We start from the raw sequence: 27,844 nt of genomic DNA, 5'->3' as shown, positions 1-27,844 counted from the left end.
GGCTCCCTTCTCTCACCTGTGTCTCTTGTGTTCTCTGAGGGAGAAGGCAATCTATACACTGTCCTCCTCCAGGGAGCTCCTCCGGATTGGCTGCGAGAGAGGGAAGCCCGCCTCTCTTACATTACAGGGTTCTGGATCCCAGGCCTTTAAAGGAACAGTATCCTGGGGTTTTCTCCCCATCTAATTCCTAACTACCCAGGACTGCTTCCTTTCCTCCACTACCAGGCCATGTCCTCAGCCTTTGATCCTTCCAGCTCCCTGGAATGGGATCTTCTGACCCACTCTTTTCTTCAAGGGTCAGTATATTCTATTACGCTTCCAATTCCATGCGCAGCCTGTGCTCTTCCTTTGTGCAGGGATGATATTCACCCTTCTAGTGTCAGGTCAGCTGATGCCATTTTCTGTGTTTCGGTGCTTTGTCACGAAGCCTGACTGCTAGCTGACCTCTTACTGGCCTTTCAGTTCAAATGTGCGGATGGGATACATTGACTGCTTAGCACATTCAGCAGAGACACTGTGGTGCATTCACACACAAAGGAAAGAAAGCGTCAGTCTTTGCTGTTTACATTAAGGTGACATTGGGATCTTATTTCAACCAGTTGCTGCTGATAAAAATGCCACCTTCCGGTACATTATTTAAAAGAGAAAGAAAGTTGAGGTTTAAACAGAGATCGGGACTAATTAAAACTGAGGGCGTCTTTGTTTTTGGAAGCTTAATATCAGACACTGTCACAAATATTATTTAACATCGAATGTAGAGTAGGGGGAGAGTGTTGTCTGGGGATTGGAAAGGGGTTGCTGGGGTCCAGAATGTCTAGGTTCTTTATTTTAATCTGTGACTTGTTGTCTGAACTGGGCAAGTCACTTGACATCTTTGTGCTGCCCTGTTATATAGGTATAATAATAATGATCTATCTAATCAGTGCATCTTTAATTAGATTTTTTAAGAGTGTAATAGAAGAAGCATAGATAATTTCTTAAGCAACCACATGATTTTGTTGTTGCAAATTCTGGCCTCTTCTCCCACCAGGATTTATCTCCATCTTGACTTATGTTTTGTCTTAACTTCCCTCCAAATCCTGCAGTTGGATCCACAGGGGTAGATCCTTGCCCCTCTGTGGGCCAGTTGCAGGACTATGACCTTGGATTATGAACTGTTCCAGAGCAGGATATCTGTCTTGTGCTTTTCTTCATGTAAAGGGCCATGCCCATTTATGGACCTGTATAAATAATCAATAATAAAATCTGCATGGCTGTTTTGACAATTAATATTTATAAAGTGTTTTGAGCTCCATGAATAAAAGGTGCAATATAGTATTATTATATACTAAATGTACCTTTCCCCCTTCTTTCTAGGGCATAGGAGCATATGGCAGAGGAGAGAAGGGAGAACAGGTATGGTGATATTGTTCATTATACAACACGGTTAGATCATAGCTCACTCCATTGCTTTGTTTAGCTCAAAGACTAATTTTGGAGCCCATGGGAGCTTCTAGAGTAAGACCTGCAGAAGGGAGACCATTATGAGCAAAGAGAATTCCAGAGATGTGATCTGGTTAGATTTTAGTAAAGGACGCTTCATCAAAAATGTAAGATTTGTCACTGCTTTGCCCCTTGTGTAGTCTGAATTCCAGCTGTGCAAAATGCTAACGTCAGAAAGATAACACTCACTTTGTACAAGTGGCAGGGACTATACAAGGGGCAATACAGTGGAGAATCAGGCTTCATCTAATGGAAGAAAAACTGGCTCAAGGACAGTGAGCAAAAGGTACAGATAAATAGCAGTCATTGATTTTTACAGAGGTATGAAATGGGGTACTGAAAGGGCTCATGCAAGGTACCATCTTACTGAATATTTTCATCAATGATCTGAAAGAGGGAGAAAAACAGCATGTTAATGTTATTGCAAATATTAATAGGAATAGAGAAATAAGACAAAAAGGTCTAGGAAAGTTAAAAACATGGATGCAAAGTAACAAAATTACATTCACTTGGAAAAATTCTATCTTTTCTATCTGGGAAAATGTATTCAGTGAAAATCAGCAATGGCAAATGAAGCATGGTGGGGATAATGCTTGGCAAACTAGTGGGTTTTTAGGCTATATGGCAACAAAACCAGCAAATTTAGGCTGTATCAGCAAAAGTGTCATATTATGGAGCAAAGAGATAATAGTCTAACACTATACCTGTGTTACAATCACAACAAAAACATCACACTCAGTTCTGGACACCAGAATAATACTGATAAACTGGAGAGTATAGAGAAGAGAAAGAAAAAAAGATTGAGGGCTGAAGGGATTGGCAGATGTGGAAAGATTAAAAGAGCCAAATATGCATAGGTTGGCTAAGTGATAATTCTGGAGGAACATGAACAAACTCTAAAAAAATATTTGACAGGTGTGATCATTAGTGGAGGAATGGAAATCATTAATTAGGGTGGTACCAGGGGATAATAGGATAAAATTAAGAAAGAGGACATAAAGTGTCCTGACTATGAGATGTAATAGTCCGCTGAACTCTCAAGGGAAACAGTGGGCACTCCATTGCTTGGAATATTTAAAGCTATATTGGACAGTGCCCTAGTAAATGTCCCGTAGGGAAGAATCCTGTACTGGCAGGGAAAGATGGAGTTTATGGCCATTAGAACCTTCCTATCTCTGCTTTTTCTGAATATAATCTATTGACCATATACATCTGAAACGCACCAGTTGACCTTCTTACATTCCAAATGAAGGATGCTTATTAGAGGATACATTACTAAGTCAGCCCGTAGACATGGGAAGAATAAAGGGCAAATTTCTGCATTCATATACGTGAAACCTTTTCCACTGACAGGCAGAGTCTGGCTTACAATAGACATTCCAAAGATTCAAAATGCAGCCTTTAGAAATCAGCCTGTGTTTCTCGTGTGGCGAGGGTCAGTCAGCCCCAATGAAAAGCGTTACATTTACGGTAAAACCTCTCAGTTCTGAATACCTCGGGAATGGATGATGTTCATAACTCTGAAACGTTCGTATTGCTGAACAAAAGCTGATGGTGGTTCTTTCAAAAGTTTAAACGGAAAAGTTTACAATACAGCTTTGAAATGTTACTATGCAGAAGAAAAATGCTGCTTTCAATTTTTTTTTTTAAGTAGTGTACGTTTAACACAGTACTGCACGGTATTTGCTTTTTGTGTGTGTGTGTCTGCCACTGCCTGATTGCGTGCTTCCAGTTCCAGATGAGGTGTGTGGTTGACCAGTCAGTTCATAACTGTGGTGTTTGTAACTCTGCGGTTCTACTGTAGTATGTTGGTGCTGTAGTACAAATAAAGTCCGATCTGGTCAAGAAGGGTCTGAAGTGTAGAAAGTGCCACCTCCTGCCTTTTTCACCCTGCAGAGGAATATGGTGAGTGTGCAAGTTTTGATTAAAAACCAGGTCCATCATCTGGGCTGAACTTCTCTGATTAGGTAGCCAAGTGGCGTCCTTGTGGCTGAAACTTAACATGAGTGCATAAAGATGCATGAATTTATGACTGGCCATCTCTGTTTATTTGGTATGCTAGCCAGCAGAAGCATTCATTGAGTAACAAAGGAGCTGCATCTGGTATGTTTGCCTGCAGAGATCATGGGCATCTTCTGGCCATGTTTTGGTACAGTTGTTGGTGAAGAGTGTGTCTCTCTGAGCATGGCTGGTATGTTTGAGAGCAGGAGGAGAATGTGATATTGCTGAGCACATCCACTGATTAAGTAGCAGAAGAGCTGACGCCCGTCCAGCACATCTTTTGAGATCAGCAGCATAGAAGGTGTATATCTGCTGAATGTAGTTGATACATCTAGCAGTAGAAGAACCACACGTGTGTGTATGTCAGAAACAGGGGTACTGGTGTGATTGAAGTAACTGATAGGATTGGCAGCGGAAGTGTCAGATGTCTACTATGCTAGATGTACTTTATACTCCAGACAGAAGAGGAGGAGAGTGTGTATGTTTCACTGAAAAGATGTCCTCACCCGCTAGACAGACCTGGTACATCTGGCATCAGAGGACTCAAACGCCTCCTGGCATGTTTTCCCATTGCTACAGAAATGGCTGAGTAAAACAAGTCTCTCTCTTTCTCTTTCTCTTTACCATGACAGCTTTATATTTACCTGAGTTTCTGGGATGGTGGGCTATTAAATCCGTTAGTGGCGAGTAAGTGGAGAAAAGGGACGGACTTCAAAAGCCAAAAGTGGGGCCTCCGTTCTGTTTTGCACTGTGATTTCTTTAAGGACAGTATTCAAGTCTCCAGTGCCGAAGTAAGAGAAGTTACCGTGTCTTTGAGACAACAGGGATGGTGAGATTGCACTGCCTTTATAAACTCTTATTATTGCACATGCCAGGTGATTCAGTATGGTCTTAAGCATTTATCAGAAGTCAGTTCCTTTTCTTCTAGGATCATAGGTGAGAGAGTGGCTTGCTTCTCCACTCTGTGACACCAGCTTTATGCCAGTGTAACTCTATTGACATCAATCAGGGTACGGAGCATTTTTTTATTTCGATCTAATACAGAACTGAGCACATTATTGATGGTAAACCAACAAACAACTGTGGCTGAAATCTTCCACTCTGCATTGGAAAGTTTAGGAATGAGGGTTTATTTGATGTAGAAAACCAGGGAATTCATAGTGAAGGCTGAAACTGCGTCCTTAACTTGCTCTGTTGTGCCTAGATATTACAGGGGTGACTTGTGTGTGTTACCTTCTGTGCTGAAGTATGTATGGGCAAACCACGGGAGGGCAGGCGTAGTGCCCAGGCCTTGTACACCCAGGCCTTGCGGGGTCCAAGAGCTCGGACTACAGCTCAAGACCAAATGCTTACAAGCAATTTTTCAGCCCGTGCCCAAGTCAGCTGATCTGGGCCAGCTGCAGGTTTTTTATCCCCATATAGACATACCCTCTATCTCTACATTTACCACCAGAGCTCACCTACCTCGTAGGGCTGTCATGTGGCTGCTGATCAGTTAATATTTGCAATCTTCTTCTCCATCTCAGATTAAAGCTGGTATATAACGGTTAAGTGTTAGTGGTTTCAGCGTGTACTCTGTCCCTTTGTCCGGTCAGGGCAGTTTCATTCTATGATTCTAGCATATTTTCTTAAACCCTCTTCCCTGTACTTAGAGTGCTTTCTATGTGGTTAGCTAAATAACTGAGGAGCTGAGGTTGGGTTGGCTTCTTTTTCCTTAAACAATAATTAAAGGGTTTTAGATAAAATCAGTGGCTTCTGTGACCCAGAATAACAGCTGCAGATTGTAATAAACAACTTGAAGCCAGATCACATAATAATAATTTTGCATCCTGACAGCTTAGTTCTCAATGCTACAGGAATTGCAGGGCTTGTACATAGGTTATTTTTTTCCCTTTACCCAACCTCAATGAACATTACCTTACATTTTCTGTCCCGGTCTCTCACGGCCAGGCCTATTGCTGGTATACAATGACATCTGCTGGCAGTGAGAAAGCTGTAAACTCTCCACCACCTTTCTTTAGGGCATTTCCTTGCCCAGCTCACCTCCGAGTGTGAAAATGAATAGTGTGAGAAAGCATTTGCATCTTTCCATTCCTCTTCTGGTAAGAGGTCTGTAAAGGAGATTCCTGTGATTCAGTCACTGATAACTGTGCGAGGACACAGAACACTCTTTAACACAACATTACGACTGACAGGTATGGATTATCTGCTTGTCAAGAGGAGGTGAAAAGAGCCTTCTTAACCATCTAATGTGAGTGTAGAATGTAAAATGAGCCTGTTATCCTAGTAAATTACATCCTCCAGAAGTGCTGCACAAAACAGGGCATGGTCACCCCCAGCAGACCCTGTTGTCAGTCAAAGGAATCAACCCCTATCACACACTATCTGCCATCTTCCGCCTGATTAAAAGCTTTGACACCTGTTCTTGTGGCCAGATGGCCAAGTTATCCCTTGCGGTACCCATTCATAAGATCAGAAGAAGGGCAGAGGCAGTATCGTATGCTCCAGTTGATTGATAAAGTTAGGTAGTCAGATCCTCCCTTCTCCATATTACATGCCCCTTATCAAAGCTTGCTGCCGTGCTGATCTTCCTCGTTAGAGCTTGAAGATAGCACCTCGGGCAGATAACTAGGGCAGATAGGCAGCTGGGTGGTGGAGCCAAGAGACCATGGTGAGCAGCATGGATGTTTGTTCTTTTCTAACACATGCACCACCACTCTGTAATCACAGATATCCGCCCTAGCCACATTAACCTGAGATGCTATAACTTCAAATGCCATCTGTGTCTGGACACTGTTTTACACGAGCAGAAAGCTGGCAATTCGGCTGTCCGATGCTTCTGCATAACAAACAAAGAATGGGATAAGAAAACACTCTGCTAGGAAATCACTGTCTTGATCAGAAACGGTTTTTTTTTTTTTTTTGATTAGTCCAACGGAGGAGTGCACATTGTTATGGTCAAGAATTTCTACAGCACCCACCATAGGGGCGCAGGGTACTTTACGGACACATGAGACTGGGCCTACCCTGAGTAGCTCGCAATCTCATGGCAAGATTCTACCCTGGGCAGTCTGGGCGGCAGATCTCAGGGCTGTACTGTGGCACATCACTGGGACTTTACTGGTTACAGGGCTTCAACCCATGTGGGTGAAAGAGCAGAATCAGGGTGTAAATTCTTCACAGAGACCAAATCCCAGACAGACCTTAGGTGCGTCCTCTCCCTACTCTGTATGACTTACTCCTTTTGGACCTGGTGCAACATGCTACAAAAACTTTTGGGTAGAAAAGAGCCAGAAATGGTGGCTTTGTTGAAGCTGGGCAAAGTGACTTAATAGGTTTCTCTGACAGGGCAAAACATCCCCCTGGTGCTTGGCAAATCATTTGTGAGCTCCAGAGCAACAATCTCCACATCCTATTTATAGACCTGAGGATACAAATTAATCAATGTCATGCTAAAGGCTACTGTGTTCTTGTTCTGCTTCAATGCGCACTCACCATCCGGCCCGGCAAGCTGTTTGTCTGACGGAAGCTTTGATCCTGGACAGATCAAAGTGGAGAAGAGCATTTCCCCCTAGTAACAAAGAGGATGTTCCATAGCAGAACTGCTCGCAATTTGCCACATTTCAAAATTTAATCCAGATATGTGATTTTGGTGGCAGAAAAAAAAGGTGGGAGAGGATTGGGGCTTAACAGTCACAAAAACATGTTCCTGGTTTTAGTGGGTTTTTTGGTTCTTTTACAAACTCTAATGTACAGTATTGTTATCTGTAGCCTGCATCTGCAAGGGCAAAGGGATAGGACAGTGGTTCATTTCAGTGGGACTTTATTGGTATGACAAAGTATCCAAGAAATGGACAAACCCCTCTAGTATCTGTCAGAGGCAGGAGTGACCCAGCCAGGATAGGGTTACACTGTCTTTGGAGTTAGGTCCTCTGTGTACATTTGTCTGTCGTTTCTGACCCATTCCTCCATTGGTGCACAGTACAATGCCATCTCTACTGTCTCGTTACTTTTTCAGCACAGAGCTCCCCATGGGCAGCTCGGCAGGAGCCTGTTGATTTAAATAGGATTTGATCAGAGACAAACACGCACAATTATTATTTATAAGGCACAGTGTATATACTCAGGATTTAACAAAGCACAGGCACGTTAGCTATAGTCTTTGCTGGCCTTATTCTATTGATTTCTTTTGGCCCAATAAGCTCTGAGAGCTGCAGAGAAAGCTGCATCAAAGGAAATATTGGCCACTCTAAAAACAAACCCCTTTGTATCCAGCTTTCTCTCGAAGGTGGCCACATGCTCCATGGAACGCAGACTTGACTCCACTCTGTGATTGTGGTGTGTTGTTTGTTCAGAATCATAAAACCAGAAGGTCTTTTCACAAATGTAAGTGCTTCCATGGGGGCCTGTCCAAACAGCAGTTCTCTTGCAGAGCTCTGGAGATCGATCTATCACTTGTCTGGCACTTGTAGAAATTTAGTAATTTTCCTTAACAAAACTTGGAAACATGGAGTGCTTTGGAGCACCGTAAGTCAATCGATTCTGGCTGCTCTTTGGCCTGAGTTTCTGTCGGTTCAGCCAAAAAGAAGTCTGCAAACAATATGAATGTGCTGGGCTTTTTCTTTAACTTTTGCAAGTCTTAGAAACTGTGAGCAGTTAATCAAACAAATCTTGGAGCTGGGTGAACGGAGTCATTTCAGATGCTGTAATGAGATCTGTCAGTGCACGCTGAAATCCTTAGGCCTAAATTTTCTCCCCCTCTGCACTCCTTTTGCACCATCTGCTGTGCAAAGGGGTAGAAACTGGCCTCTTCTTTCCAGCCGAGGATATCTTAGATGTGGAAGAATCACCAGCAGGCAGAGAGCTGAGAAAGGTGGCTTATATGCCATTCCCGTCTTCTTTCAGAATCCCTGCTGTAGGCGGTGGTAATGGGTAGGGAGGGGGAATGGCCAGGGTGAAAATGCCAGACAGTATGCTGGGGACTGTTATTGTCTTGGCAGACTTTAGAGCAGCTCCTAGGCTTCTCTAAACTCTGCTGGGACCAGGGGCACTGCAGGACTGGCTACAGAATTGGAAAGCAGCGACCAGCTACTTGATTCGCCTAGCCCTACCTGCTGTACAAACTCACTGGAAAGGCCATGGGCCAAAAGCACTGGTACACATCAGCTGTTTTGCCCCACTCTGGTGATGCAGAGGTGGATCTGCCGGTAGTCTTTCCATCGGACTCATCAGGAAGTGCACAAGGGACCTGCCAGGAACTCCAGAAGATCTTGTGTTTCCTGGAGGCTCAGTGCCTCCTGGGGCTCCAGTAGGGGCAGTGTGCATGCCCAGTGGGGCTGGACCTTGTGGGACAATTGAGCCCTACGTATTTTCCTTGTGCAATAAATGAAACCATTACGCTATCTGTTTATAATATGATAAGGGTTCTTAGCTAGCCTTTTATCAATTCCCTATACATTAACAGCGTGATTTTTCAGAGGGGTTCAGAGCACCTGTAGCTCCCAGTGACCTCTGAAAATCAGACCCATATGGCTTCTGTATTTATTAAATCAGAATAAAGTGCAGTGACTGACGTGAGCTGGGTGTTTTGTGGGTTTTTTTGGATGAGTGATCTAAAGCAAACTCTTAGTTGAGATGAATTGCTGGTCTCCTGTGGAAGCACAAGGTATTGCCAGCTTTGATGTGAAATCTGCCAAGATATTAATAGGGTTTTAACCTCATTAAGATAATAGAATTCTGCACCTGTGCTTTCAAGAACGCAGTCATTTGTGCTGCGTCTGGTCAGCAGCTTTCGAAAGTGGAGCTGGGTGAAATATCCGCCGCAAATATCTCTTGCATCTAAATTTACTTGGTTTCGACTTTATAGAACATCCACAAACTTTAATGAAATTTCTAAAAATGTTGATGAAATTTTATAAGGAAATATTTCCAAAATCTGGTTGTTTTGTGACAAATTTTTAAAGCCTCATTCACTCCAAAATTCACAAGTTGTTAATTCTGAAGAAGAAAAAGTTACAGGAGTAGGAAAAAATGCTGGTTTCCTTCCAAACCCATATGGTCTAATGGGTTAATAACGCATACCAGTGAGCCAGGAAAGAGGAAGGATGGATTTGTTGCTAAAGCATTAGACTGAGACTCAGGAGACCTTGATTGAATTTCCATCTTTGCAACAAATTTCCTCTGGGACCTTGTACAAGCTTCCTGGTTTACGTGTGCCTCAGTTTCCCTACAGTGAAATAGGAATTTTATAATTTTCTTATTCCACAGAAGTGTTGTGAAGATAAATATATTAAAGATTGTGAGGTGCTTGGATATTATTGTGATGAGACCATATAAATGCATAAACAATTCTCACTTCATCCCACCCATTTTTGAGTATCTTGACTATTTTGACTTGCAAATTTGCCATGCAGCCGACAGCCCACTATATACATAGCCTCAGAAATATTATTTTAAAATGTAGTTAAAAAGAAGTTAGGCTCTGAATTAAATCAGCAACAACATTTGGAAGTACTGTGTAAACAAAGGTTGAGTTGAGGGCAGAATGACATCCCCGGTTCTTGGTTTTGATTGACACTTTTAACAGTCAAATTCTTATATCCAAGCCCCTTTCCAAAAGTAACTGAAAATACTAATAAAAACATGCACAATTTATTTTAAAAAATACTTACGTGAATATAGTTCTGGTGAAAGGCAGAAGGTGACAGCCCTGAAGCCCGCTATCAACCGGAAAATCTTTTAGAATATGGACCACCGCAGTACAGAATCCCTCACAATTCTCAGCTAAAGAGCCTCAGTCTTGAGGTGTAGACACCATCTGTAGGGGGGAGACAATAAATTCATTTCCCTTTCTTGTTCAGATCATGGTCTCTAGCTGAGAATGCTTTTGTCGTGGAAGAGACCTGTTAGCTCACCCAGTCCATGACGCTGCCAATGCAGGATTGACTCCTGTAGTCTCATTTGATTGACTTTTGAAGGACTCCCAATGCCAGTGTAGGAGACACCTCTATTGATGTTGCAGTGACCTGGTCATAAATTTGATTTCATTTTTATTAAAGTAAGAGGCACATCCATGTAAAAGAGGAGCCCGTGTGAAAGAGACAACAAAAATAATACAGAATATGCACTAACATTTCCCTCATACTCTGCTCTATGAAATGAATAAGTGAAGGAAAAATCAAGTGTATTACTGTTTGAATTGGAAAGCAGCAGGGCTAATTACAATCTAAATGCATGTTTAGGGCTGATTTTTGCCATTACTTTGCTGTTTAGATTGTTCCCATCTCCATTATCACAGGCTGCAACCCAGAGTTTCAAATAAAATATGTAATTATAGGCCACAGCTGTTTTCAAGCTGGGGAAATGTTTGTAAACTTGGCAGCTACTTGAGAACTTGCAAGTGAATAGGATACGGGCAGATAAACATGTCTCGTTAGCTTAAAAAAAGTCACTGAGGGTTTATTCTTTTATTTCAGTATTCATTGCATTGGCAGTCTAGGATTTCAGACTAACAAACAATGCTAATTCATCTCTTGACCCTTCCCTTCACCTGCAACCTACCTCCCTCCCTTTATTAAACCAGTTTGTTTCAACATACAGATACATTCTGATATAAAATTTATTATGAAACATCCTTTGTACTAGATGATCCCAGTATAAAGCCACATAGGACAATCTGCATTAAAGTTACTTCTGTAGCTCTGTTTATCTAAAGGTCTCAATATACTTCACATGGAATACTGAGATGATCAGTGTAGACAGCACCTCCTCTAATATAGGGTGCTGTATTTTTATCTTAGTGTTGAGTTGTTGTTTTGTATGTTGTGTTGTAGCTGACTGGGGGAGTGGGGATGTTAGTAGGGAGACCGAGTCCTGCCTGTGTGTGATGGAGTTGTTATTTTCAGTAAGTTCTTTGAATGCTATAAGCAAGGATTATGCTACGCACAACTTAATCATAAACAGGAAATGTGTTGCACTTCCAAAATGTGTTCTTAAGAGCAGGATTGCCAATTTAACTTCCTCGCCTCCTTTTTGATTGACAGATACGTCAACCAACTGTCTCTCTTCATTAAGGATGAAATTCATTTCTCCGCTGTGGTCCAATACAAGTGGAATGCCCCCTTTAGGCCCTGTTTTCAGGGCCTCAGTGGGATGTAAGTGCATAGACCCTGTGCCAGCCCCTTTGAATCCGAGCCTTACAAATCAATACAAGTGAACAAAATCAGAACATTGTGGTTATTCAGTTATTATTGAATTGACTCACTAAAGCCTTGTTTACACTAGAAAAGATTTGCCAGTATCACTACAGTATCATCAAATCCTCAGTGTTGTAGGTACAGTTTATACTGGGGGGGGGGGGGGGGAGGAAGGGGAATCCTTTGGCTGGTATCATTTATATTAGTTTCCCAAGCAAAATCAGCTATACTAGCCAAAGGGCTTCTTTGCTGGTATGACTGTCTACAGTAAGGCTTACGTAGGTATAGCTATGTCGATTAAGGGTGTGCTTTTTCTCACAGTCCTGACAGACAAGCTATGGGGGCTAAACTTAACTGTAGACCATGCCTGACACTTTTCTAATGCTCATTCGGTTCCACAGTTTTTTCTCAACGATTAAAAACATCCACTGTGTCAAAGCACAGCTTTGAACCAGACTATGCAATCAGCCTCTGTCCTTTTGTTAAGGCACCAGCAGCTACTGATCCATCCCTTGATTTGGCCAGGTGATTTGCATTGCTCTGAGGGATGGAAAACAACTGGCCTGCGTTAACAATGCAAGTGGCAATCTACAAGCCTCCAGTCTGTCACCTTGTAGCGCCAGGCTGGGCTGAGTAGGGGCTTCCCAGTCGAAGGTGCACTGTTAGACCTGCTTCTGGAGACTGGTGTATTCCTTCACATCACTCAGGATAGGCAGGTGAGGGGGGCTGTTAAATGATCATTCAAAGTGGAAGGGCCCTGCACTAATGCAATCTTCTCTTCGTGCACCTCTACACAAACATCCAGAGACTCGTGGAGACAACGCTCTGTGCTCCAGCCTGTTCTGCTTGGTACAGAGGAGCCCCTTTCTCTCTTGTTCTAATACTTGCAATAACATGACTCAAGCTTCCATCTACTTAGGAGCCAAGGTACTGGGTGCCTGTGGGAAGAGGAGGAGGAGGAGCTGGGTGCAAAAGTCCTGCATCCGGATTGACTGCCACCTGCCAGACATACACAAAGAGGACTTGCACGTTCATCCATTCTAGTGTTTCTAGAAAAGTGGTGCTTGTTGGGCAAGGAGGGGGGAGATTTGCTGATAAGGCACTGCCTTCTTACCTACATTGCAAGCTGTGTGTCAGGAAACAGCAGCTCCTTCCCAGGTATATTGACCTCTCTGAGCAAATGATTGCCTTGCAAATCAAAATGGCTATTTGCTGGTTTGCTGTCTCATTAGGGGACCATTCAAATAAAGCAGATCTGATACCCCTTGCTCCGTCACCACACATTAGAAATTCCACACGGAGTGCTCTCCTTGAAGGTCAAGTTCACAAGAAATCTGATAATGAAAGTAATGACTTTAATTTACGTATCTGCAATAGACACTTTTCAGAGGCCAGCTTTTATTAACCCCTGAGCAGTGACATAAATGTCTTTAAATAAAGAAGGGCCGGATTCTGTCTCTCTGTCTCACATTGATTAGTGTCTTACTCCCCAACTATATGTGTTGAAGTCAAGGGTTCCACTCATGGAGTAAATGACTACAAATGTGAGTAAGGATGGCAGAATCTGGCTCTTAATTTATCAGTGTGTGTGTGTGTGTGTGTGTGTGTGTGTGTGAATCAGTATATCTGCGTGTGTATACGTATGTGCACACACTTCTCGGATATGATATGCATAGGCCATCTTAATTCTGGCAGTTCCTGACATCTGAGTGCTTGACTTGGCAACCTTACTGTTCATTTAATGTAGTTTTTTATATGCAGTTTCCTAGGTTTTTAAACAATCAAACTGGAAAACAAACATACAAACAAAAAAGAAAAGAAACCCAGAAAGTCCATCACATGCAACCACATGGTTTATCAGCTGGGTAAACATTTTTTTAGATCCACAGCACAGATTTCTGACATTTGAGCTTACAGAGTAACTGTTAGCAGTAGAAAGTTGTCATCTCCTGTGTGAGCCAGCCACTAGAAGGACTTGAGGTACACATTTTACCAGTCTGGCTGACAGCAGAGGAACGTTGAGACTCAGTGTTGCTCTGCATGAGGAAATAGCCCAGAATAGCAATTGTGGAATGGCTGTTCTTACACTAACTCCCCATGTTACCACTCCTATTCCGCATCGAGTGTCTTTGCCCTGTTTTGTTTAGTTTAGGTTGGCAGTGGACTCCATCTGGGCAATTAGTGCAGATAGCTATTGTGCTTTAAATTAACACCCTTGCCTATTCCACAATGTCAGTCCCATGTAGACAAGCCCTCAAGAATCGTAGGTTCTGTTCCAGGTTCTGTGATCTAATGGTTACAAATCTTTCTGTTCCTAACCCCTCCAGCCTATCCTTGTCCCAGTCCCAGTCTAGATTCCTCTCCACCCCAAATTCCAGTTCCCCCACCCGCCTCTCTCAGGTCCTTGTCCCCGTCTCTCCTCTTCATGCCTCCCATAGACACAGCTCCTCACTGCTCTGCAACCCAGTCAGACTGTTTTTACAAGCAAGGGGAGCGCTGAGTGCACAGGAGATACAGTCTCCCTACTCACAGTTCTGGAGCCCAGGGCCATGGTGGTCTTTGGGCAGCAATTTCAGGGCAAGTCTTGCTCAGCTTGTGCAACCCTAGGCTGGAGCATGCCCTGTGCAAATGGAATCGTCGGAGAAATTATCTGCCAAACTCCAATAATGTCTACTGAGCATGTGCAAACTGAGATGTTTCAGGGGAGTATGACTTGGCCAAGTGGGGGAGGTTTTTTACAGGCACATCAAAAGGCGACTTCCATCCCCATGGAATCCCAATTCCCTGCTCTACAGCATGAAGGCACTAGAACATCTCAGCAAAACGAGGGTCAGGACGTTTTTAACGTGGGTCAAACAACATATTTTTCTGTAATTGGATTCTTAGAAACAGCTGAACCTCTTTGGCTGAAACTTTCCAAAAAATTCAGCTTGTGGCAGACACCTGGCATGATACGCTTCAGCCTGAATGGTTAACGTTTGGCATGTTACAAACAACTGAAAACAGGGGTTTATAATGGGATGTTTGTGGCAACTTTAACTAATAGGCAGTGCTGCCTACATCACATATAATGTGTGTGCACGCACAAACACACACACACACACACACACACACACATGCTTTAGAACAGTGTTGCATTTAATGTTGAGTTAACTTTTGTATTGATGTTTTAGGGTGAAGAAGGGCCTCGGGGTTTACCTGGATTGAGGGGTGAAAAAGGAGACAAGGTAAAAAATCTGTTTAAAATAGAAGTTGCACGATTATAATGAAACTATCCAGACCTCTTGCGTCTGGACAATTAACATGGAAATCTCATGAGAATAGGTCCTCTTGCAGATGTTTGGCACTGTGGATCGGCAGGAGATAGTGTGAGATAGTGACAGGAGATAGGACCCTCTCTAGGTAAGGGGTTTCCTATTTTGCCTTAAGTGGTTCACATATGCTGAATGAAGAAACGTATGATGTGTCTGACACAGCTGTGCATGATAAAGGCATACAACTTAGAACCCAAGAAGGGTCGGATGGGGAAAAAGGCCTCAGGATTCAGCAAAGATCCCAAAGATTTCCTGGGAACAGTGGAAAGTTTGTTAGCCATTCCCCACCAAAGTCACCTGGACCTGTGCTGAAGGCTGTGCTGAAGTTGATCCATTTCTGTGTTCAAGAATGTCCCCAATGGTGGTGTCCTGAAGTGAAAAGGCTTTTAACCACTTATGTTCCTCAAACACTTAGGGAGCCTTCATTTGCCTGCAACGCGTACAATTGTAATATTCTATGGTATGTGGGGCATATCTATGCTACACATATCCTAAGGAATCTCAGTCCTCTCTACACAGAGCCTTGGAAGGAATCCTAATGAGGACCTGTGTTGTTACATATCCATTACTTGGGTCTGCCTTCTCATCTCCCCTTTGTGGAGTACGTTGCATCCTCCTCTGCTTCTAAAGCTCATCACATACATTGTAAACTGTGACCTGCCTTCAAAGTGTTTCCTCTGACACACCAATCACTGTTGTGGACCCTGCTAATACTGGTGTGACATGTTATGTGTTTTATCTCTGGAATTAACCCCAATTTGAGGGTGTGGGTCATGGATCTGGAATTTCACACTGCCAATCCTATGAATTGCTAGTTTGAAAAGACTGGATCCTTCCTGCTTTAATTGGCTGGCCTTTTCCAGCTGCTGCTGTTGATGTTTTAAATTACTTGCTTTAAAAAACCATCTGTAGTGGGTCCAAAGTCAGGATAAAATGGCCTCTCTTTTGTCTAAAGCAAACAGCTTTAGGAGCAAGATATGTAATTGCTGTTGACAGTGGCAAAGCCTTCTAAACATTATTGCTCCAAGAACTAAACTTCTTGTCAAAGGTAAGGTTTGCTATGGGCAAAATTTTCAAAAGTGACTCAATGACTTAGGAGCCTACATACCATTTTCAGAAGTGATTTAGGCATTTAAGAGCCTACTATCTTTGAAAAATAGCAGCTGCCGTGACAAGTCTACAGTCCCTACGAAGTAATACACAGCAGGTTAGTTCATTCTAGAACAGACTAGCCTAACTGTTTCCAATGCCTAGTCCTCCTCTTTCCTTTTCTTCCTCCCTTCCTCCTGGCCTCTAACCCAAATTAAAAAACCACCCTGCAGTGTGTGTAGCTAGCCACGCTGGGCCAATTCTTCAACATCCCGTCTCTTGCCCTTTGATTGTACATCTTGCAGGGACAGGATTGGCTCTTCTTTGTTTGTACAGCACCTAGCACAATGGGGCCCTAGCCCTTATATTTGCTATCACTAATAATAATACCAGTGAGAATTAAATATAAAATATACTCACTTCTCAGCTCCATAGGGTTTTTCACTTCTATTTTTTCAAATCTCCCTTTCTTATGGGTATTTCATGAGAGTCGCCTTGTCTAACTTTTCAAGAGCCAGGGTTCTTTGTTTGTTTCAGGCTCCCCGGGCTTGTTCTGGGAGCTACACAAATGTGTAGTAAAAGATGGTTTCTGGCTCAGAAATATTGCCTGTGTCCAAGACACAACAGAGGGTACAAAATACAATGGAATGTGCATACAGGGGAAGAGAAAGGGTGACAGTAATACCATAGCAAGGTTACATGTGTTGTTAGCATCAGTGTTTTTATATTATTTGCTTTTTAAATGAGTTAAATGGACAAGGGTATTGGTGAGTCCCTAGCCGCTCACCTGCTGACCGTAGTTAATGTGTTAATGTTGGGAGACTATAAATAGTACGTGCTCATGTTGAAGTGATTTTCCTCATCAGCTATTCTTCCCTTGCTGTATTACTTGTCTTTGTGCTTTCAGCTAATGTTAATATTATGCTGATGCTGGGTTCTGTTGTGTTACAGGGATCCCCAGGCTCACCTGGCCCCTCCGGGAGGGATGGAGCGAAAGGAGAAACTGTAAGCTTTTTTGTTCCTTCCTTGTAATGCTTTCATTTCAGCATGAGCCAGGCAGTGGAAATCAATCTATATTGAGTGGGACGTGCCTCAGGGATTTGCGTGACCATTTTAGGAGGAACGAAAACAAATGACAGGAGGTTAATGACCTCAGCATTGTCCCTTACACATTCGCAAAGACGCCAGACTTCATATGGATTAAGCATATTGAGTGACTCCAGGGGCAGAACCATTCCAATTCATTAAGCTGTGAGAAGGGGAAGCCTGGCTGGCTGCGGTTTGGGACTTGTTGATGCAGTGTCGGTTGTTAAGGACTGCAGGCACAAAAGTCAGCCGTTTGTCTCACACCCGGCAAAAGGCTACCACCCCGTGGAGATGGTGGGAATGGAGAGCTACTGGAGTGACTGCCTAAAGGCAACAGAGAAGCCACTGTTGACATCCCAGGCACAAAAGCAGAGGGTTGAACATCTCTTGGTGATGCATTCACTGTTAAAAGCTCAGCAATTGTGGAGAGCAGCAGCCTTTGCAGGAGGAAAATTAAGCATACTAGGCAAAATGCCCTTAGCCTGAATGCTGCAGAAAAGGACAAATGTCCCTGCATTTTCCAGCACCCTTTATGGGTGTATTTCTCTCAATTTGTCACTAATTCTTTAGACCTGCCCTCCTGGCCTCTTACTTTATCCCTGGGCCACTTCTGTGCTTGAATCATCTGCCCATTTTAACCTCTTCTCTTACCTCCCTTTTCCTAATCTGTATTCTTTGCTTCTCCCTGTTTGCTGTTCCTGGTATAGGAATCCATTGGCTGTGTAGCCCCTGCTCCCTAGTGGTAGTTTAGTTGCAACTGGGGCGAACTTGGGTTATGGATTCCTTTGGCAGGTCAGATGTACATGAACTAATAACAGGGAAGGGGTACACAGCAGAAAGCTTTCTTGCTTCCCATTCTTGTCATTCTGTGTCTGTGGGTAGCCCAAGCCTTCCCCTGGTAGTGTTTTTTGAGAGGTACTCCCGATTTTGCAGGTCATTATAGTGTTCCAGTATACCTCGTCGAATCAATGCAACTTCATCATGTTGTGCATGAAGCTGATTTGGGGATGACTGTGATATCTGGAGACGTGGGGTCCTAACATCATAACCTTCCATTGCCCTGATCTGATGAGTTCATTGCACTGGCCCACCGTTAAAGATCACATTTGTGGTGTCGCCTTCAGAGGCCTGACCGGTGGCATGAACACTGGAACTGAGCATTTTGTTGGTTAGGAAGCGGCCTGCAAAGAGCTAATGGATGTCCAAATATTTTAATGGTATATTTACTTTGATCTGGTCCCATCATGGCTCCTCTTGAGAAAAAGCACACTCGGGATCTACCGGCACATGATATGTGGAATGTGAACATTGGCTGCAATGTGGAGCTGCCATTGGGAATACCAATGCGTCCTTCAATGGCGGCTCTTTTTTCTACCTTCCCGAAACATTTGAAAATTGAATACAGGCATTTGAAACCACACAGCTAATCAATGTGTTCTTTGCTACAGGGGGAACCGGGGCAGCCAGGGACATTTGGACTGCCTGGTCCGGCGGGCCCTAAGGTGAGCTTTTCATTCACTCTTACAGTCAACCCATATAGTCCATTATTTGTACGTCTGGTTTCTTTGAATTGATTTGTGATTGTGATTCTTTGCACACTCACCAGTGAGGGGATATTAGCCTCCCCGTTTAACAGGTGGAGAGAGAGCAACTCAGAGAGGCTAAGGCCTGAATTGCCAAGTCTCCACTAATTTTGTGTGTCTCAGTTTGTGCCAATTTGCAGTGCCTCAGCGATGTACAGCTTACAACAGCATTGACAGTCCCTCTGGATTTGGTTCAGAGACGGTATTCAGGAGTCTGGATTCAGTAACCTGCAGCTGAGCTCTACAAGCCGAGATCTGGAGGGGCATGTGTATGACCCATTTCTGTCCTCACTTACACAGATCCAGCCCCTATTGACTTGCTTCTTAATTGCCTGTCACTTCTCTGGGCGAATGTTTATAAACTGCCCTGGTTCCCATAGGGCCCGCTCACAAGCACACATGTATTAATCATGTAGCCATTACTTGTTTGAAATGCTTGGCAGCGAAGCAGTGAATGCAGGAGTGGCACAGTAATTACATGCAGCAGCTCCGAGCAGCGCATTGTGGAAGTTGCATGACAGAGCTTTCTGCAGAAGATGAATGGCAGTGGGAATTTTGGGTTGGGCTGGGAGAACAGAGGGAAGCATTTTCATACAGTAGTTTGTAACCTTGCGCTCTGTTTCCTAATCGCTTTGGGTACATTCAGCCTTCGGGGGATTCAGCAGCAGGTGACGTGAATTGAATTTGTCACACACAAATGCTGGCCACCTGTGTGGCTCCAATCCACGGTGTAATAAATACATCCAAGTTTTTTGTGCATCCTGAATGATTTTGCATAATGGTACAAAAGCCAGATAAAGTGGGAGATGCTGTGTAATGTCTGCGCCATCTCCTCTTCATGGCGCTAAGTCCTTTGCCTTGTTTGGACTCTGCTCCGCATAATTAGCTTAACCAAGCAGTGCACATTCCTTTCCCTAAGGACTCAGTCCCGCAAAGTGCCTAGCATTTCTGTGAGGTGCGGAGCACACTCAGCAAACCTTGAGATCACTCAGCACCTCACGGGATCAAGCCCTTATAGGAAAGAACGTGGATAGCTTGGTTACATGATGACTGAGAGGAGATATGATAACTGCCTGCATTTGTTTGATAGGCATAAACATTATTGTTGTTTGTTTGTATTACCATCGCACTTAGGAGCAGAAGAGGAATTATTTAGGGTAGTACAAGGGACGTATCTAGGACACTGTATACAAATACTGAACAACAGTAAAAGCTGGCATAGCTTCAAGTGTTAGGATACAGTTAGGAAAGGGAACATTAAGGTTGGATAATTTCACAAACTTCCTGAATAATGTGTCTGAGACTGAACCATCTCTTAAGAGAGCTAATAGAAGCCTCATTGTCTGAGTTATATAACAATAGACTAGACAAGCCCCTAGAAACTATACTCTAGGGAACAATCCAACAGTAGTAAAGGGATACAGTAGCAGAGGGATGACTCCCAGTTGGCCCCTTCTGTGGATAATTTTATACAAGGTGGAAAGCTGTATCCAGAAATTCACATGGAAGAAAATGTTCAAAGTTGGTCTGCCTGGGGTGAAGGAAAGCAATGTCACCACACAGGATCAGAGCCAGGGCCACGGAAGTGTCACAGAAGCTGTTCAGCACTCAGATACACTCCCACTCCAAATGGTGGTGGTCCCTGGGCTGGCCACTGTAGGTCTAATGCCCTAAGAGGTAGCAGAGAAGAAATATGTGACTGACCAGCAGCTATGAAGTGATTCTGGAGCTGTGCAGGAAACAGCACCTAGTAAAAGATGGTTTCCATCCATGGCTGGTTATGGCCTCAGATTTTTCCTGCTACCCTATTCTTCTTCCAGACCCTCTCTTATGCTATAACTAATGGGACTACATTGTCTGAGTTTGGCAGACCTTCCCAAACAAGTGCACATGCCACATCACCTATTCTGTTTATGCCACTAGTTTTGCTTGCTTTTTCCCTGTTTGTCGTCTCCCTCTGCTTTTTCTCCTGAAGTCCATTAGTCTCTAATGACATTAGGTTATGCCAACCTCTGTGACATCCACAAGTGCAGTGAACTGGGAGTCGGGAGATTTTGGATCTGTTCCTGGCTCTACCACAGACTTCTTTACTAACTATGGACAAATTACTTTATCTTTCCATGCCTCAGTTCCCCATCTGTAAAATGGGAATAAGGATAATTCTTTTCTCTCTCTCACGCTCTCCCTATCCACATTATTTATTTAGATTGCAGGGGCTATCTCTTCCTGTGTTTATGTACAGTGCGTAGCACAATAGGGCCCTGATCTCGAGGGGTGATACTTCAACATTAATAATAATAAAGCAATATGAGTATGTCAGTATGTTCAGCAGATTGAAATGCATCTAGTGCTACAAGCTGGGAAGCCTGGGTGTTTATCTGATAGCTATCATGAGCATTTACCATGCATAGCTTAAATATATTCTAACAAGGTAAGGCTGAGCATTCACTGTAGAGAAGTGAGCTATGCCTCCCGGCTCTCTCTCGGCTTCCCTGGTTAAATATAAAATGAACATCTCCTTTCAAAGAGACTTTTATTTATTTTAAAGGGTACATCACCCATGGCGTGATGTCCTTTGGCTGGATTTTGGGCTGTACTTCTTTTAAGAAGGAATCCCAATTTTGCTGACTGTTCATTAAAATATAAATTACTAATGGTTTAAAAAAAAACCCAAGCCATCTACTTCCTACATTTATATATAAACAGAGAGCCAATAACTGGGATTGTAAAGGAGGCGGTGGCGATAATTGTAAAGGTCATGTCTCCTATTACTGCTGTAACGATTGTTTTTTTTTTGTCAGATCACTTATCTTTATTTAGCAGCAGCACTGTGGTGACTTTGAGATCTCTAGGTTCTGCTGCAGACTCCATGGAGAGCTAACTTGCAGTTCTGCTGTTCAGTGGGGTCACAGTTGTTCCCATGTTCAATCAGTCTTCATTTACCCCCAGCTAAGTCGGAGAAATTCACGGACAGTGATTCAGGAGCTGTATACGTATTTCAGGAAACTCAGTGAGCTGCTAAACTACTTGGCTGAGGGATTTTCCAGTGTCGTGCCTCAGGGTCAATCTTATGCATTTATTTTTTTTTTTTTTTTCTGTTAAGGACATAATGAATTAATGTTGCAGACGTCAGTAACTGTAGAGTGAAACTTCCAGGAGCACAGATAATGGCACTACAGGCTTCTGGTATTAGTACTTCATCCCCAAAGAACTTAATACTTCTTTGATAATTAAGGATGCCAGTCATGAAATCCCTCCGTAATATCATCATTAGGTATGATAGCTAGGTATACCTATAAGAATCTAATAAGAGCACCTTTTTGTTTCCATAAAAATGTAATTGAGATTAACTGCTTGCACTGCTCAGTGAGGTCTCCCGGGAACAGTTCTGCCCTTAGCTCAACTCCTTCAACATTACAAATTTTCTCTCTCATCAAATTTTGTGGGTAAATTTAGTACTCATCAGAATGAGGGGCAGATATTGCTGGCTAGAGCCATCAAACCACCCTAGACTGGACCTGGAATGCCTTCTGCTCTCCAGTGCAGAGCCTCTGATTCTGTCAGATACTCTGGTGACTTTGGGATGGGAAGAAATCGCCACACAAGAGCAGGGAAGAGGCTCCTCGACTGGGGGAGGGAAAGGGAAAGGGAAGGGGTTCCCTTGTCTCCATGAGGGCCCCTCAGTGATGGGAGGAAGCCACACACACTCCTTCTGCATGAGACCCTGCACCATAGGAAAGCATCTGCGTGAGGCCCCATAAAGATATTTGCCTCTATTTATAAACCTAGTCACAAGTTTGTACCATGGTTTGCCTTGATGGCTAACACAGTTCCCAACCACAGTACGCAGGGGGATGCTCAGGAATTTAAAATCCAGCACTTTTGGAGAGGCATATTCTGTGCCCCTGCCAGGGCCCTGGGACCAGAGGCGGGTGCTCTCTTCCTGCCAGGGTCCTGGGGGCCGAAGGAGCTCTGTGCCCCCACTCCAAGGCCCGGGGCCGGAGGAGCTCTGTGTTCCCTTCCCCCCAACTGGCAAGGCCCCAGGGCTGGAGGAGCACACACCCTCCCCACTGGAATCCCGGGGGTCAGAGGAGCTTTGTGCCCCCCTGCTGATTACTGGGGGGGTGAGGTGCCCCTGCTTGCCCCCCCTTGTGCATGCCCTTGACAATATGGCTGTACTAATAAGCTCTCCATGTGTGCGGTCTAGGCAATGGTTTCAGTGGGTGTTTTGGCTTTTTAAAATATACCTCGTTCTGTGGGCAAACGGTGCTGTAGCCTTCCTCCCGAAAATGGTGGTGGGTACTTGTGAAGCAGAGTCCTTCCGTGTAATCACCCTGCCAGAACCACGCCTAGTAACGCCTACTGAGTGATGTTTTAACTTGTGTGCTTCAGAGCCTGCTGCCAGGAGGACTTGCAACACCACCAAGTTCCTGGTCATTTGTGTTTGAATCTAGGTCACTAACGGTGAACACGTTGATCCCCCTCCTTCACGGGGCTCTATGTGGGCACACCCTGAATCTCCACAGGCTTCTTGCAGGATCAGGGCCTCCCTGAACTAGCCTGCAACGCCTCATTTGGATGGTCTGAATTGGCTGGAAAAATCAGCTGCTGGAAATTGTCAGCGTGAGCTGAACATGAAGACTTGTTCTTTTGGAAGCTGAAGCCTTATGAGTTAGGAAGGCCCCAAAACTGGAGTTAATGTAAGGGGGGAAATGTCTATTGAACGAGCAATTAAACCGGTTGGTGTGTCAGTGCAATCTCAGAATGCTCGGGGCCACATTCACTGACCCGAGTGTCTGCTTTGCGTCAAGCTGGTGGGTGGATTCCCCCGAGCAAGAAATGCCACCTCCTGCACTGTCCCACACACAGCCTCGTGTGCTGTGGGGACATTGTGAGAGCGTGCTGCATTGGCCAGCCCCATCTGGCAGATGGCACCGAGTGGACTGGGGCAGAGTTGTAACTGGCTCCCTTGCGCTCCCTTGGACATAAGTGTACCTAAAGAACCTGGTTTTCCATTTATTAATCATGTATTGGAATACACAACGTGGGAGTGACAACTCGTTCGAATCCCATCTGCCCCTCTCCAGCCAAGCATACGAACACAAGGTGATGCCATGAGCTTGCTTGAATTGTACGTGCTCCTCTGAACTCTGGGGCTCGCTTAACACCAGGATCCGGCTTCTACTGCTGCTTTGACGGGCGTGTGTCTTATTCATACTTTCTTCAGAATAACTCCACCTCGCCCAGCCAAGAGATGCAGAAAACAGATGGGGAAGTGCCAAATGACCGTAATTGGCCCGATTAGCAGCGACAGTGAAACAGCTTATACAGAAATCTTTGTCTTTAAGGAACAAGTCTGAAAACCAACTTGCAAAGAGCTTGGTGCGATACCAGTGCTGGTGTCTGAACACTGGGAGCAAAGGGGATGGTTTGAGCTTGATTGTGGGTGCATAGCTGGAAGGTGGAAGAGCACTCAGGGTATCTAGTACTCATCCCCAGATAAGCCAGCTCAACACCTCACAGGAAGTGCTTGTTTCATTGTTGACTAAGTTATTTATTGCTTTCTCTTTTAAATTAACCTCTTGTCTCCTTCGTGTTTTATTTCCTCCCCAGGGATCTGAGGGACAGCCAGGGCCACCAGGAATTAAAGGCTATGTCGGAGCACCCGTAAGTCATGATTCTCTGATTACATTTTTATCAACAAAACAATCATTGAATTTGGAAACTTCCTCCACATTTTCAATGTATTCCACAAAACTGACTCTTCCATACGACATTCTAGAGATGTCTGACTCTCCCCTAAGTTCCCACAGTGAAACTTCTGTGGGATTACTTCTGATTTCTGCCAGATGTTTATAAGATCAGTATCAGGCTTGCAAAGAATGGTCTTTTAGGGAATTACTAGGAAATCTAGCGTTCTGGATGGTTTGCTTTGAGCTCGCTTGGGTGCCACGGTGCAGTGATGATCACACTGCAATGTGATTATGTTGTGTTGGCATCTTGTGATGCAACGTTAGTACATTGCTTCACAATTGGATCACGACACAATGTGACGTGACCTCATGGCATGATGTTTTCAGTAAGTTATTTTGGAACCCTTTAGGGCCCTGCATATTAGGCTTGTAGAACATAAGGCTAACCTTTGGAGTTTGCTTCAAACCCCAGAATATTGGGACAGGTATCCAGTTGGCAACCCAACCTCCAGGACCCTCCTTAGCAATTACATGGACGTTGTACAGGCTCCTCTAAGTGTACTGTGGCAAGTACTGCCTTGATTGTTCGTGCAGCAGTTCATTTAAATGGAATTTCAGACGTGCTAATGCATTAAAGGCTCCCTGTACTAGTTGACTTGTTCCTTTATAAGCCATCGGATAGAAGCCTATGTTTTCAGAGAAGCTTGTGAGTTTTCTTTCCTGCCCCGGGTGTGTCCTGTTTAGCGAACAACCGTGGAGTCTTGCCTCCTGGGTCTAAAACCAATGAAAGTAAGAGGAGAATCTGGTTGTTTGCATATGCATGGCCATGGATCAGTGCAGCATAACTACCTGACTGTCTGAGAAGTAAAGGCGTATCTGCATAAATAGTCTATTGAGTTGCAAAGCATGCTCAGCAGCTCCTGGGTAAATCACAACAAAGTGTTAATAGTGCAATAGGCCAATTTGAAGAAAGTCAGGAGAATGTTTTCCTACTGCTTCTTGAACCACCCTTTTATGCAAGGAGGACAGCTCTTCAGTGCAGTACATGCAGTGTGGCTCATAATCTCTTACTTCATGACCCCATTCATTTTCATCATCAAACTGGCATTTGGTGTGCGTTGTTAGTGCGGAGCGGAGCTGTAATCATACGCTCTGATGCCCAGGTGGGCCCCAAAGTATTAGAGCACCAGAGTGGAGTCATATTATTTTAACCTCTTCCACTCAGCTTTCAGAAATGGCAGGGTAGGACTCTGCTTTCTAGAACAGGCTACTTCATTTCTGCTCCGTCTGTTTGTCTTTCTAAGTGACCTCAACTAATAGCATCTGCTGTAGCTAAGATAAAATTACAAGAGCTATATGAATCCTCATGGTTTAGGGCACCACATGAGATAAAGAAGAAACATCTCCACCAGCAGACAAAATTAGATGCATTATAGTGCCTGAGGTAGATTGGGGATTGTTTTCAATCATTTCACATTGGCTACAAGACATCTGATAGGATGGCCAGTTTCTCTCTGGTCCGGAAATTCTCAAAGACCCAGAAGGCTTTTGTGACCTCACATCTGGTATAACTCCATGGCAGTACTGTAAGAGAGGGTACATTTGGAGGTGCCTTGGATCTCATGAATGAAAGGTGATTGGAGGGGATACTTCAGGACGTAGTGATTCTGCATTGGCCCTAAAGATGAGCATTGACAATTATACCTGGTCCTTAATCCTGTTGATAAGCTAAAGACAAGACATGGATGAGCTTTGAAAGCGAACCCCAAGGAGAACTCAAGTGCATTGCACTTTCTCCTAAGCATATATGCACATGTTAAACCCCTGGAGAAGCATGGGGAAGGAGGGAAAAAAAGAGAGAGTGAGAGAGAAAGCAGTGATTGTGTTATGGTGTGTCAATGCAAACAAGTGACTTTATCCCAAGTGAAAATAGCAGGTTTTTCCAAATGGGCAGTTTGATCACAAATACACTGTCAGACATGAACCGGCTTGTCCAGAGTTTGATTGCACTCAAGTATGGCCTGAAATCTCAACAGCATCTAACCTGTCTTCTGAACCAAACAAACCCAGGAGGGCAGTTCTCATTAATTTGCACTGTAATGTGGAGATGAGTGGAGTATTAAAATATGAATTCACTTGAGTGGAAAACATTTAACACACGAGCAGTTCCTGATGGGTCACCATCGACTGAGTTCGCTTGTCTCCTTGCCACAGGTTTTCCCTGTTGTTTACTTGTCGGTTGCTACAAAAGAAGCAAACGACACCTACAATACAATGTGGCTATTCACAGGAAAGGTTAAATCACTCCCCCCCTTCACGCGCTCATTTACAGGTGTGTCAGCAAAGTTCTGTGTGCACAGTGCTGCCGTCCAGCTATCTGAACCACAGCAAACCTCACGCCTTCCAGCTTAATTGGAAAGCCATGGACTGCACTCGGTGCCAAATTAACTTCAGTGGAATTTCGCTCACTCACATTCAGGGCTGAGTTTGGCCCTCCTGGGTTGGGTTCATTCAAGAGGGGCCGTTCGGTGACACATGCTACTGTACCCTCTACTTTCTCCTTAACCACAGTTTCTTGCACCACATCAATGTGACGTCCTTCCAGTAACGTTGTCCTTCCCTTACGTCACTGCTAGAGGGTCAGTGATTTATTTGGCTCCTGCTCTGAAGAGGAAAATATGGGCCATGTTGGATGAAGATTTGTAATTTCCTTTTTCTTTCCGTTTTTAGGGTCTACAGGGAGAAAGAGGAGAAAAGGGAACTCGAGGAGACAAGGTATCACGAGAGCATGTCAGAGCCATGAGTGCTGGGTTGCTCTCCCTCTTTGCCTTTTGCTTTGTAAATGAATGTAACACTGGGGAAGGGTGTGGGTTTACAGCCCCTCCCCGCACCGCCTGGCACACAGCTGAGAGCTGCAGTGACCTCTCACGGGAGTGAAATGGGAGTTCAAGATCCCAGCCTGTGCAGTCCTTTCGTCTCTCTACTAAGGATGGCAGGAAAGGTGTCACTTGGCGTGCCAAAGTGGGGGCAGGTGTTTCTGTGATGTGTTCACATGGGGGTACCACCCACCTGAGAGTTGGCAATGATCTTTGGATGCTACTGAGCAGAGCAGAATCTGCTAACCTAATGATAACCCATCCGATTATCAGCTTCTTGAGCCACGCAGCTTCCTAGATCCCTTATTTTGTCTCATCACTATGAACTCAAGCATACATGGGTTGCTGGCTTTGCTACATCAGGTAATGGGTCAGGATTTCCTCTGTGTGTGTGTGTGTGTGTGTGTGTGTGTGTGTGTGTGTGTGTGTGTGTGTGTGTGTGTGTGTGTGTGTGTGTGTGAGAGAGAGAGAGAGAGAGAGAGAGAGAGAGAGAGAGAATCTGCGGCTCTCCCGGTTCAGGATTTC

The 27,844-nt window shown here is 44.1% G+C and overlaps 1 protein-coding gene across 1 annotated transcript in view; it reads left to right on the top strand.

The window, feature by feature from the left end:
• The window catches only part of COL22A1 (collagen type XXII alpha 1 chain), a 266,483-nt gene that overhangs the window by 110,189 nt on the left and 128,450 nt on the right, over positions 1 to 27,844 (top strand). Inside the window, exons 12-16 of the mRNA XM_067531757.1 lie at positions 1,364 to 1,395; positions 17,033 to 17,086; positions 18,616 to 18,669; positions 24,364 to 24,417; positions 27,174 to 27,218. Of these exons, the coding sequence (XP_067387858.1) occupies positions 1,364 to 1,395; positions 17,033 to 17,086; positions 18,616 to 18,669; positions 24,364 to 24,417; positions 27,174 to 27,218 (239 nt within the window). The remainder of the gene's footprint in view (positions 1 to 1,363; positions 1,396 to 17,032; positions 17,087 to 18,615; positions 18,670 to 24,363; positions 24,418 to 27,173; positions 27,219 to 27,844) is intronic.

Source organism: Emydura macquarii, unplaced genomic scaffold (genome assembly GCF_026122565.2).
Source record: "Emydura macquarii macquarii isolate MOO-44397 ecotype Brisbane River unplaced genomic scaffold, CSIRO-AGI_Emac_v2 contig_369, whole genome shotgun sequence".
Lineage (NCBI taxonomy): Eukaryota > Metazoa > Chordata > Testudines > Chelidae > Emydura > Emydura macquarii.
Note: the sequence above shows the minus strand (reverse complement) of the source record. Positions and strands in the feature narration are given on the sequence as shown.